Source organism: Cryptotermes secundus, unplaced genomic scaffold (genome assembly GCF_002891405.2).
Source record: "Cryptotermes secundus unplaced genomic scaffold, Csec_1.0 scaffold1009, whole genome shotgun sequence".
In the NCBI taxonomy this organism is placed as follows: domain Eukaryota; kingdom Metazoa; phylum Arthropoda; class Insecta; order Blattodea; family Kalotermitidae; genus Cryptotermes; species Cryptotermes secundus.
Genome location: NW_019744133.1, coordinates 1,145,496 through 1,159,197, shown reverse-complemented (window position 1 = coordinate 1,159,197; position 13,702 = coordinate 1,145,496). Strand labels below are relative to the sequence as shown.

Sequence of the window (13,702 nt, the reverse complement as noted above, 5' to 3'; positions counted from 1 at the left end):
CCGACGCTGCTCTTCTAAGGACAAATATAAAATGAATTAGTCTCAAAGTCAAAGTCAAATTCACATTGCGACTGATGGTCAGTCAGGCAGGCAGTCGGTCTTGGTATCGAGCCCAATGTGGGGCGCATGACCTTACCTAGTCTTAGTCTTAGTCAAAGTGAACTAGTCTCCAAGTCCAAGTCACATTGCGACAGTCAGTCAGTAAGTCTTGGTGTCGAGCCCCATTTGGGGGTCATGACCAGATATTTATTACTGTTTGGCATTTACGGTCTTGTTTCTGTGGGCCGCCCTCTCTGACGAGAGGACGGGTCTGCCTTTTGTATATGCTACTGGCTCTTGCCAGTGCAGTCTTTCTCGTGTCCGAGTCTCTTGGGACTCGCGACCACATTTTACCGTCTCAGATTTGAGACTTCCCTTTTCGTCGCCTCCTACGACTCGCAGGGTCACGGTGGAGGTATTAGACCCCGCCTCCACACGGGGATCTCAGAGTCAGCGTCAGAGTCAGAGTTACTTTACGACTGGCGGTTTACCGCCAATCAGTTCATCTTGGCATCGGGCCCCTTGAGACCCACGACCAGAGAGTTTTTTTTTTCGAACTGAACTCTTGCGGTAATAGTCCTTATGTAACATCCTCTCTGACGAGAAGATGGATCTGTCTCTTATGAATACATTCGACCTTTCGTCAAGTGTATATTTCGCACATATAGTGTTATCGAAAACTCTTCCTTTTGCCTTACACTCAAGTCCTCTGTCAGTACAGGCTTTACAGAGCAGATCATACCTTTATATATCTTATGCTACAACGGCATCTTAGCACTTGAACGGTCGTAAGCTTGACCACCACCAAATTTAAGCCGCTTATATTTTTAACTGGGTCTATCCGTTACCTAGAAACAGGTTGCTGTTTATTCGCCTGTCTCGCGGTCATTGCATAGCAACGGCTGTACACGCTAGAATATAATTTTTATCAAATATTCTGAATGCTAGATTTCATTAAAAACTATCCAGATGGGTTTCACTATATGCGCAGAGAGTAGCCTACTCAGTGATTGACAGTACGCAATACGTGCAAGGTGTATGTTGCAGAAAAGATGCCTGTTAAAAAACAAATTAATTAAATGTTGTTGCGTGATAGTTGATTTATTATTTTAGGGTCGAGATGCCATGCCATCCCAGTAAGGCACACATCTGCAAACTGCTCTATTTTGAAGCTTCAAGACCTCCAACAAATTTGCTACAAAGTGACGAGGCACGCTAATTAAAAGCATAACAAAATCGTTACTTTAAGTTTCTGAAACTTTCCCTATTACTACGAAAGTTTAGTGTCACATTTGCTTTACCCGTTCTCCCAGATTTCTCTTTTTAAGCCCATCGCTTACAGTAAATCCTCGCAATTTGTTTTCTCGCCCCAACACATTTCATCCCGTCCAGTACCTTAACATACGCACATTGCAATTTAATCGGATTCGTCTGATATTAGCTCCTTCCTTAAATTGCTCGAAGGGGTGAGTGTTTAATGGCGCTTTCTCCCTCTCCTAACCTCCTCATTCCTCTCTAACGCCGTTACAGAAGATTTATATACACTGCTCTCTGTGAGAAACTTCTTAGAGAAGGAAATATTTGAATATCATATGTCCTCGTATTCGGTTCGGTCTACGAACATGAAACCGTTACATCATACACTTGACGTGTCTGTGAGCAACTTGACAACACATGATATTTCACTGGGATTAGGTGTGGAGCAGTTTCGGTTTAAAGAACTGTCTCTTATAAAAACTGCATAAGAGATTTTTAAAACTTGCTCGCGTGCCTTTACATTTTAGCGTAACCCCTACGCCATCCGCCATGATGCAAAGCTAACGTTATGCGTGTGGTTGCACAAAACTGAAGACCTATGAGGAAATGACAGCAGCCGGCGTGAATCTGTGAATATAGTCATTGGGGCCACGGGCTGAACGACCAGAGAATCGAGGTTTTATTCCCAACAGGGCGAGGNCATATACACGGTGCCAAATCCCAGAAGACTGCTTTCTTCATAGTCACCGCCGTGAAAGCCTCAAATCTTAGATATTTCTCTTCATCGCCGTGTCAGGAAAGTTTTTGGGCCCTCCCATCCAGTTTCGTATCAAGTGGGCATCGGTCCCCCCCCCCAGAGGTAAAGCTGCCAGGAAGTGAAGCTAACTATTCAACTTCATCTGTTGCCGAGGTTAATGTATTGCGATGTGTCAACGCATTGCCAAGCAACGGCTCGATAAACACCCTACATTACAGGCACGCAACAATAGAACAGCAGGGCTATGCAACCCGTTTCTAGGCAACGGCTCGGTAAACACACTTCCGCGTAGGCATTGACGTCACACAACGGTGGATAGAGACCACGTGACTTTTTCTGTCCTCGCCGAAGTTTGTAAGGGACAGCTAAGGTCGTTTGCGGGCAGCCGTAAGCTGGAGGAGTGAGTAATAGATGGACTTCACTTGAGTTCCGAAGTTCCAAGGGAACTTCAGTGTGGCCAGAAGAAGAATTAGAAGATTTAATGTGTGACGTTACATGTGCTGTAGTACGTAGTTATTGGGCGTGTGTAATGTAGTGAGACTTATAGTTCCTATGTTGAGATCCGTTGTCAGGAGACGACTAGTGAAGATTGTGAATCCTAGTGCGTTTGCAATGGTGAAATGAAAATTACCTAAATACAGCGATAGCGCTGTATTAATTGCAATTAAGAGAGATTATAACCGAAATGGCAATAAACCTAATCATCCGAACTAGAAACCGTTATTTTCGTCAGGCCTACCACCTCCGACACGTGACAGTATGATGCTGTGCCTCAACTCATCCACACATCTTCGTCGTATGGTGCTTAATTAAGCTCAGGGATAGTTTTGTATGGAAGATAAAGCTAGGTCCTTAATGTCAAGTTTCATGCTTCAGCCCCCCCCCCTTGCCACTGGATAGGAGAAGAGGGAGGCGCACAAAAGTATCAATTCCCCTAGCGGGAATCAGATCCTGTCTCTCAAAACAAAACCCCGTTTCGTGAAGAATGGATTTGGGTGATAATTTACGTTAATATAGAGGGATGTTTTGCATATCTGAAAAAAAATAAGAGTGCGCATTTGAAATAATTTTTGGCTGTCACGTTAAATGATGATTCATGAGTCTAACGAAAACTTGATATTAACACGTTAAAAGTTCAAATGTGCCCACTCACGATGAATTATTTCTTGTGTCCGGGTGCAATAAGTCTAAGATAATGCGCATTTTGGAACACATGATAAACGCGTTCCAGTCGTGTGTTCTAGCTCATTGTCAGCATATTAGAAAGTCGAAACCAGTTCAAACCAGTACTGAACACAACTTGAACTTAACCTCAATATTGACTGTGTCATTCGCTTCACCACGGATGAAATAACACTGTGACCCATATAATGTACTGATATTGCCTGCACACCACATGAATTGATTACACTGCCATGACTCAGTCGGCAAAGCCTTGTTTATTATAACCGGGTGTCCTGTGTGACGGTGATGCTGACATTAATGTAATAGAAGTTTAATGGCTCTTAAAATCTTACACATTATGGTATATGCTAACGATAGCCGAGAATTTCTTGTCCAGCTAATTGACTGTTGGCCTCTGAAGCATGACTTTGCTCCGTATAGTTGATTAGGTAATATTTAGTTATAATGCTGCAGCACTGTGGCAAACAGTGACTAGTTGTGTGCAGTGTGGCCATAAAGTCATGCAAGTGACAAAGTGTATTGGTTTTAAACATATGAATTTGTATAAAAATAACAAAATACCTGTATATAAAATCAAATTCAAGTTACCATCCAAGTATGTCTTGTCGGGGTAACCCAAACGGACCCGGAGACGCCGTCGGGAGACCCGGGAAGAGTTTTCTGCTCTGCATAAGCGTTCGAGTTCCCTGGAATCCTCTAGCGGTGAGAGAGTGTTTGGAACGCGAAGAGCACCGCAGTTGAGGCGGTGTCCGGGTCGTCCCCTCGGACGTTGAAAATCCGGGAGAGGGCTAAGGCCGCGCCATAGCTCAAGCGGTTAGTCGCTGGCTTCCCACCGCGGCGGCCCGGGTTCGATCCCGGGTCTGATCAAGTGGGATTCGTGGTGGACAAAGTGGCGCTGGGGCGGGTTTTCTCCGAGTACTTCGGTTTACCCTGCCAATCTTCATTGCACCAAATTCCCCATCATAATCACCCGGGGAAGGCTACAGTAGGCCAATCAGTGGCCGTCGTGCCGAGTGAGCCCAGTAGGACTCCCNGACTCCCCCCCCCCCACTAACCGAATTAAAAAGAAAAGTGCATCTTGAGATAAGCTTGGGTTTGATTTTGTACAGGTAGTGTATCGGGAAATAAATCCTATCAAAATAGTTGTATATCAGTTTAAAATTATAAATGGTGTTCAAACTGTCCTCCATTGATTTCTAAGCAAAACAAACTAGAACAGTAGTGCTTCAGGAGCAAGAATAAAACAAACTAAAACAGAAGATTCCCCTGATCAGCACCCAATAACTTATCTCACTTGTGCGATGTAAGGAACGTACTGTGCAGAATATGTCAGCAGCCATCTTTCAGAATAGACACTGAACTATGCGAGGAAAGTTGATCAATATAAAACTGAATTGTTTGTCTTATAAGACGTAGTATTGTTCTTATTACATAACAGCCTTTGATATTCATGCCCATGGCCAGTCCGTTAATATTGCTACAATGACAAAGCAATTTTTTTAATAAGTGAGACATTTTCAGCTGTGTTCGTTACTGTTGAAAGTCATTCAGTAGTTATGTACTGGGGGTCTCCCATTGAAAGAGCAATAGGCAGGTCTGCAGAGTAAACAAATTTCTGAACTCATTTAAGGTTTTAAACTTTTAATTTTAAGTAACTTTATAATTGCCTTGTCTTTCGGTTTGTTGCAAATTGTCAATTTTCACTCAATTCTCCAATAATTGTGTAGGAACTAATTCACTTTAGATTTCAGATGTGGCATGCAGCTAACAAACGATTCACTGTTTTCTGTTCCCAGACACGAAACCTAAAGTTAAGACTCACTACCGGGCACATCGACTGTCTTTCTGGCTGAATCTGGTGCCAGACTTGCACCGTCCTGGTGGGGATGATGTGCCTCCTTCTCACCACATGCTAGAAGATGGTAATGATCACGCAGTTGGCCCAGGGGGCAGTGATATGGCGTTTGATGGGCGCGTCCGTCAACCAGGCCTCAGGGACGGTGCTTCCATCTCGAAGAAACCAGCATCTGAAACTACCAGCACATCATCATCTGCAGTTCAGGGTGGCAGCAAAGTTGACTCAGCTAGCACAAACATCTCCGGTAACGCTGTTGTAACCATTCAAAGTCTCCTACCTTCAGACTTAGACAAGAATGTTGATGATGCATCCTCGGCTGCAGCAGCTGCTTCAGCATCACCACCTCAGCAACCGGAAGATGGCTTCGCCGCTTATTCTACAGCTCTCAGCGTTACTATAGCAATAGGTTGTTCCTTGTTGATACTGAATGTCTTGATATTTGCAGGAGTGTACTACCAGAGAGACAAGACGAGACTACACCAGGAGGGAGGGGGTCAGGGAGGGGTTGGAAAGAAGAGAGCGGAGAACGGGCAAATGCCTAACAGTATATGTGGAGACCTCCTTGTCGTCGACGGTAGTGGAGCTGGCAGCACAACAAATATCAAAGGCTCTGATCCTGGAGGTGGCGGGATATTAAGCCAACATCACCACCACGCTCATCATCATCATCAGTTACCGCCACCAGAATTTGCGGACTTACCCCCTCCATCAAATAATTCCTCATCTGGTACATCAACCCTGCCAAGACCTCCACCACCTCCTAAAACATCTAAACCACCCATACCAACCCTGTCAAATCCAAATCAGTTACAGAGCTGTGGGCCAGAATCTCAGCCCTTGTTACCACCCCATAGCATGCAGATACTGAATGCGGGACCAGGTAGTGGCGAAACGTTAACTAAGAAGGGGGGTGCACATAATAATAAAATGGAAGAATTACGGGTGTGACAGCAACCAAACTTTGGTATTCAAACTATCACTACAGATGTATGAAATTCAGGGACAGCAAATATGATGGGTAGAATGGCATGCCATTGAGTGAAAGTATCTGTTCAACAGAAATAAAAATGCAGTGTGTTGGATATAAATTTATACAGGAAACAATTTGAAAAACTGTCCTGTCAACGTTTTATAAATGAAGTGAATTATGGTTACCTGTTGCTGCCTGAATCACAAATGTTTATTTTGGATTATTGACAAAGATAGTATTACACATTGCAATGAAAAGAAGATCCCCTAACAAGGTGTGTTAATGAAAGGGGTGCTTAAAACAATATTCCAGATTCACTCATCCAATATTCTTCTATTTGTCTAGAAAAACAAGGATGTATCCATTAATTCAAATATAAATGGGTTCAATTTAAAAATGTTTTGCTCAAAATGATTGACAAAGAGGATGAAACAAGTATACTTTATGCTGCGTTGATGAAGGGGCCTACTCTAAATACATAACTTTCCTTCGATATCACAATGAAGATGAACTTAACATGGAAAATATTCACAACAAATGGATTCCATTTTTCGCATTTTAACTTTGAAATATCAGTTTCACATACAAAATTTACGTTTAGTGCCACAATCACATAGGTTATTGTTGAAAATGACCGTGTTTCTGTCATCTGAACACAAAGTAACTTGTACTTACTGCTTTTCGGTTTTCACGATAGTTAATTATTTCAACTCAACATAGCGACTCACCAGCCTACACACTTTGGCATTGAAGATGAAAGGTACATGCATCCGTGAAACTTCGGAAACATCACCCACAAGCACGGTTTAACAACCAAAGAACTCAGTAGCAGGCTTCTGAAAACATAATTTTATTGACAAAAGCATAGGAAAAGAACATGAACCTTGGTCTGTAATGTTAGATGTCCACGTAATTTTCAGGTTGTCACGCAAGTTATTGACATCAGTTTGTTTTAGTGCACGGCAAATGCACTTCATTTCACTATACTATTTTCATTTTGCACTTACTAAATTGCGCATAACAATATGAATTTGATCAGTTGGTTTTCACAGCACACAGTCTTCCACAACATGGAAACTACCACTTTCTACCGATTGGCCGTCTTCAGGCCAGTGGCCACTGATTTGTATACATAATTTATTTAGAAAGGTACCGCAGTTTCGAAAGTGGACTAGGCACTTCGCGTTGCTAGAGGAGAGGGGGAAGGGAGTGCTGGAATCATCAGTGACTTTGCACGTGGTACTCTGGCCTGTGACCTATTTCCTCCCCTGCACTTGGTCGACGTACCAATACTGTCATTACATTTTTCCATTGTACTGAATCAAAAAATACGTGGAACCAATCTTATACATTGAAATAATACAAAGTATTTTGTTACCGGTTACTTAGCATATTCACAGTTACCAGTAATAGTCAGTCAGTTTAAAGAAGTCATTAAATTAGCGGCGCGTTTTATCCGAAAGGAAAATAATAAATAGAAATAAATAACTTCATAGAAAATGTGGAATATCTTTCATACGGGAGAGAGTAGCATAGCTCATTCAAGATCTTTGACTAGCCCAATACACAACACATCGTAGGATTATGGTGTTACAAGATTGCTGGATGGGATGTTTAAGTTAGGGCAACATATGAAGTGTGCAAAGCATGTGTTCAAAAATTCAGAGAGAAAGAAAAATGTATTCTGGTAGCTCAAAAAAAAACATGTCACAAGGTACTGGATGAAAAACACAAGCTTTCTTCTGTAGGTTGCAAACATGGATAATATTCTGTTGTGAGTATTGTGACGTGCCGTCTAAAAGTCGGAACCTTTGAATGAGATCAAAGTTGATTTCCTAGGCAGCGAGCATTGACAAAGGACGTTCCCGCGACAACGGCTTATCATGGGACTAGTATACATGCATTTCCATGGAAACTCGGCTAGACACATAAGTTAGGGCAGAACTGGAGGTGTTTCCGTGGCAACGCGTACAAAGGCAGAAGGTCACCACGGCAATGAACTGCATGTCGTACTGGTAGCCGCAAGACTCCTTCAGAATAACACCAAGACGTACCAGGGGAACCGATCCCCCCCCCCTGACGAAAAGACGCACAACATTCAGGGTGGTGGAGCTGTGGAGAACCTGGCCACTTTGAGAGCAATTGCCACTACTGAAGAAAAGCAGAGAATAACTAGCGCCAGAAACGAGAAGGTGGGCTACCAAGAGACAAACGGGAATCGCCGGGAAGATGGTAATGGCGACCAAGTAACGACAGGGAAACTAGTAGGAACAGTGACTAACTGTCGTGAAACGGGCGAGGCCCGGCAGAGAAGGGTGGTCGCCGGCATATACATTAATCCCCCCCCCCCATTGCGCAGTGACGGACATCACGAAGAAAACCAGCAGTACTCTGGTTACTAAGGTCTGGGTCGGTGACAAACTGTGACGGGTGACAGTGAACACTGGAGCATGGTTGCAAGCCCAGGTTCCATGCTGCAGACTCTGTCTGGGCGATCCCTACCCATTTTTAAAGAAGTTCTGTTAACGCTCACCCTGGGTGCCTCCCGCAAAGGATGTGGGTTTTCGTCGCAGATATCACCAGTGAGTTCATTCTGGGACTGGACATACTGCGCGCCTACGATGCATCTGTGGCCATAAGTCGGCAGACATTCAGCAGGAAGTACAAACCGGACGACGACCGGAATGGAAAGACATCGCTGACCATAGTCCCAAGTACAAAAGCTACTGGGCTCAGTGGAAATCGCTCGCTGTGAGAAACGGCATACCGGAGCGCAACTGGGAATCCGCCAATGGACAATCTCAAATAACCAAAATAGTTCTTCCTCGGAGGAGACTTATCTGGTGACGGTCCAGCTGCACTGACAACAATGACATCTATTTCTGATGCCAGTCAAACACATACTAAGGGAATAATGAAATGGAAATTGATTTTAGGCATGTAGTACTGCTGTCACTTTAAAATTAATGCTCCAACGTGCATGATCGAGGGCTAAGTTTTGTATATTTTGTTTAAGCCATATGGCTATTGCATTTCGACTACACACTTTCAAGGCTGGAACACTGATTTGCTACTTCCAGTAACTTGTAGAACAACACAGAAAGAAGAAAGTCGCCTTCTTGGTTTAGGCACCGTGTATTCTTCATTTTGGCCGACGTTCTTCCGAAACGTCGGCCAAAACGAAGAATACGCGGTGCCTAAACCCAGAAGACGACTTTCTTCATAGGCATCGCCGTGAAAACCTCAAAACTTAAACACAGAAAGAGTTCAGAAAACAATAACTTGTATAAAAAGAAAATTATGATGTGAAAGTAAAAATTTACGGTTCCAGTGTCTGCAACATTTTATACTTCTCCCATAAATAATATTTTAACTGCAAACCCACGTACGTAGCATGGTTAATGAGTTAGAAACAGCATGGTAGCCATCAGATTCAAAGTTGAATAACTCATACGAATTAGCATATGATTATCCATTCTCATTACGTCTCAACGTCTCACAGATGACTACTACATTCCAGTGTCTTATGCTTCTTAGTGTTGCCAGACACCACACAAAGAGATGCAGACGTCTTCTTAACCCTATCAAGACTGAATTTCTTCTAGTAAACTATTAAACAGGAAACACAGTTCATCTCACCTACAATGATCAATCAATTAATGCTTTTTAGGGTAACGGTTAATGGTCATTATGAGAACCATATGGAATACACAGGTACACTGTGTGGGCAGAATGCAGAGTTCTAGTATGTTAAAGCAGATGGTACATGTAGAACACTGAGCTTTGAAGGGTTAATCAGATATTTCACTTAATCAAAGAGTCAGCAAAGGTAAAAAAAAAAGTATTATCGCTTGTTTCCTGAGTAACGCGACAAGAAAATTTACATGGGTCTCTGATTTGGATAAATATTGATCGGACGATCACGCTTTACACTCACAAATACAACTATTCACACTTATAGCGTCTTCGGACGTTTCCTCTTTTAATGTTATACACTCTTGCACAGCTAATCTCGGTGAAGTGTCTTCTGCTCTGCTCGGAGCTCAACTGTCCTTAGGTCTCGTCGGATACCAACTGACTGGCCTCTTGCAGAGTATGAACTGTTATATCATACACTCGGACTGAATAGGGAACACCTTGTCGAAGGGTTAATTTCACCCGCTGCTATGCAACGAATCTCATTTTGCCGCGGAATGCATTTCGTTACAAATAACGGTGGAAACCCCACTAAACCCCACTCTTAGACTTTCATTTCCGGGGCAACGATTTCCGAGGAATTGCTAACCGTTGACCAGTTATGGGCATGTTATCGTCCGACCTTCCAGGCGGCACGTTACAATATTATTTGAAGCATGTTGAGCATTTAGTCACTACATGCCTGTGCACAGAGAAACAAGACACCAGCACCTAGTTTTGCAGTTTCAAAGTTAACAATACGAAACAGCGTAATATGGAATCCAAGTAAAATATGACCACGAAAAATATATATAATTGTTTAGTGAATATGCATGTAGATTTTTTAAACATGAAAATCTCTTTATACAATATAGCAGGAATGAAAGTGACAACAAAGAATTAAACAAGAAACAAGTCAGCATGAAGTTGAGTCATTTATGAAATGAAAACTGCTGAAAAGAACGGCTTACAGGAACATCCCCTTGGGAACATACGGTAATATCGTGTCACAATTAACAGTGGAAACAAGAACGACGTTGCTCATTATATTTAAAATTAACAAAGGACTCATTCAAGTGTATAATGGTTGAGTAATATTTTTGCCAGAGTGACAGTCACAGAAATGAGTTTTCTGCAAGCAAAGAGAAAACTTATAAAATGTGTGTGTATGTTGGTGCATGTGAATATGTGTGGGTGTGAGCGAGGGTAAAGGGTATATAAAATGTTATGTTAACTGCGGTTGAAATAAAAGTATGAATTGAATTTTAATAATTCAGAGTTTACTTTTCTAATATTCTCAAATTTTCCTCAGAACCTGCACCATACTTTTACTATTCTAGTAAACGGTGTAATTCCTTCCTTCACGAACATACGATTCCTGTAGGAATTACCTGCCAGACATACCTAAGGAACCTGAACTAACGCAGCCTAACCGTACGTAATATGAAGGTCTGCCTCATTGCACAGATTGGTGTACTGTGACTTGACTTTGCAGCTCGTACTGTTAATACTCATCATAGCCTAACCCGACCTAATATGTCATACCCTTTACTAACATGCCTTGTCCTCTCTCAGGCAATCCTAACCTAATCTAAAGTGCCCTTATCTAACATTACCAAACCTAACCTAACTTACCCTGTCCAACTTTGCCCCAAAGTTTTCATCGTGTCCAAACCACGTAGCCTGGCCTGAACGGTATTCAACCTTATTAACCTTTCCAACCATGTCCTATCCTGGCCTCCCCGAAACTAACCTAACATCTCCCAGCCATAATGGCGTATGTAGAGGCTGTGGTGGTATTCGCCAATTTAACGTAACACCAGGGACTGGATGAAAGAGCAGGTGTGTGGAGTGGTGTAATGCATCAACCTGATTTAACATGTCTTAACTAACCTAATGCAATCAGACCAAGTTTCACTGAAATGTATAAATGGACGCACAGGTGGTTGTTCAAGTTGTCATCGAGTGTGGATGGCCATTGGTTCGATACGCATGTGTAATGTGACCTAATCAATCTTAACGGAATTTCACTCCACAAGAATGCGTAGATGGGTTCCTTAGTGGTCTAATGCACCAACACCGCAATTTGATGGAACCAAACCTAACCTTTCACCTCCTGCAGTTATGCCCTAAAGTTATGAAACACCCTGTATAACCATGGGCCCATTTCATTGGACCATAACTGCTGCAGCTGATAGAACATCATTAAATAACCTATGAATCGAATCAAAATGCAGTTGTATCAAATACATCCATTGTGTCATCCAAAATTTAATTGCAAGTTTCACGAAGTTCATTGATTGTACACAGCCACGATTGTGGGTCTAATGTATCTGATTTTCGATGCTTTATAAACCTTCAGGTTTTCACGTTGGATTTGTGAAAGTACCTTTCGCCGTTTATGTTAATGGTTTTCTTATTCTTTCTCACAGACATTTCCTGACTTATCTAATAATGTGCATTGTACAATAACGTGTAGACATTGAAGTCCATAATTTTCATCACACGCAACGGAAAAGCAAGTGATCTCTAAATGTGAAAGTAGCTCTTTCTGAACTAACAGAAAATGTTGACCATTTCAAAACGTTTGTCATTTGAGAAGTATCTAATGTGATTTGTAAACTGGATTTTAAGAATAATCATAGTTCTTAGGGTCGTTTCTGCATATAACATTGTGCCATTGAGCAGAATGCGTATGCCTAATGAACCATGTTAGGTGGGTCCCAACTCACCACGGCATGGCGCGTCCTCAGGTTGCGGATAGAGGAGCCGTCCTGTAANTTCCTGTTTACGGTGGGAAGTGTTTGTCGCGTAAAGGGGTTCACAACTGGGTGATAAATGTTTCGTTGATGACGAAGAGGTTAAAACGGAGTTGCGGAAGTGGCTGAGACAAGATTCAAGACTTCTATGCTGCGTGTTTCGACGAACTGGTAAAGTGATAGGACAAGTGTATTAATGTTGGTGAAGGATATGTCGAGAAATAAATGTTTTATCCAAGTTTAAATATCACGTGTTACTTTTTATATCCATTTGTGGTATTTACTGACTCTCTGTCGGAACATTCATCGCTGAAAAGAATAGGTGAGTCGGTATAGCGATGGCCTATTAGCTGGACGGCCAGGATTCGATTCCCTGCAGAAGTAAGATCTTTCTGTTCTCAATAAGGTCCGGATCGGCTCTGATGCTCACCCCGTCTCTTTTCTAATGGGTGCCAGAGTTTTCTTCGCCGAGGGTAAAGTGGAAAAGGGTGGTGGGGTTAAGCTGAGTATTCATGTCCAACTAGTACCGAGCTCAAGAATGTTGGAGCTATACCTCCATCCCTCATAGGCCTTCATGGCGTGGCGTTTAATTAATTAAGCACAGAAATAAATTTGTCTTTTTAAAAGTGACATGATAGTTAGTGTACAAAATGTGAAAATTGATATTAAATGGTGTACAGTCTCTCCCAAAAATCTATTTCCCCAGTATTTTTACACCAGTTTGCATTTGAAAGCGAAATGTTGAATTGTTTCATATGGCAATGTATTGTCACGTGATATTTTTTACTATCGACGGGGTTTTGGATCAGAGATCGAACTTATTGACCACTTTAACACGCGACTCGTGACTGCGTTTAATTATACGGCCGTCATTGATCTCCACACTTTACAAGTCACTAGAAACCACACTAAATTGTTCAGTCTGCTGTGTCTTCAGTCGTTCCCTGGTAACGGATTATAGCATTGGAGATTCATTAGCTTTCGCGCTCACCATGTTGCCCGCCGGCTCTGGAGGAAAGCTGCGAATATATTGAATAAGCAGTCGCGGACAGCCGATAAAGTGTGGTCTTCCAGCTTGGGAGTTGAGCATGGGGCTAACAACTCCTCGCCGTAAAAAGTAAGCTTATTACGAAAATGTAAAAAAAAAAAAGCCTCGGACCTGGACGGATCCTCTGGATGGAGGACCTACGCTAAAGAAAATG

The 13,702-nt window shown here is 42.4% G+C and overlaps 1 protein-coding gene across 2 annotated transcripts in view; it reads left to right on the top strand.

Annotated features, from left to right (window-relative positions):
• The window catches only part of LOC111874568 (neuroligin-2), a 169,162-nt gene extending 158,163 nt beyond the window's left edge, over window positions 1–10,999 (top strand). For both annotated transcript variants that reach the window (XM_023870174.2, XM_033755506.1), the window contains exon 7: window positions 5,035–10,999. In XM_023870174.2, the coding sequence (XP_023725942.1) occupies window positions 5,035–6,044 (1,010 nt within the window). In that variant the 3' untranslated portion in view covers window positions 6,045–10,999. The remainder of the gene's footprint in view (window positions 1–5,034) is intronic.
• Window positions 11,000–13,702: the final 2,703 nt, after the last annotated feature.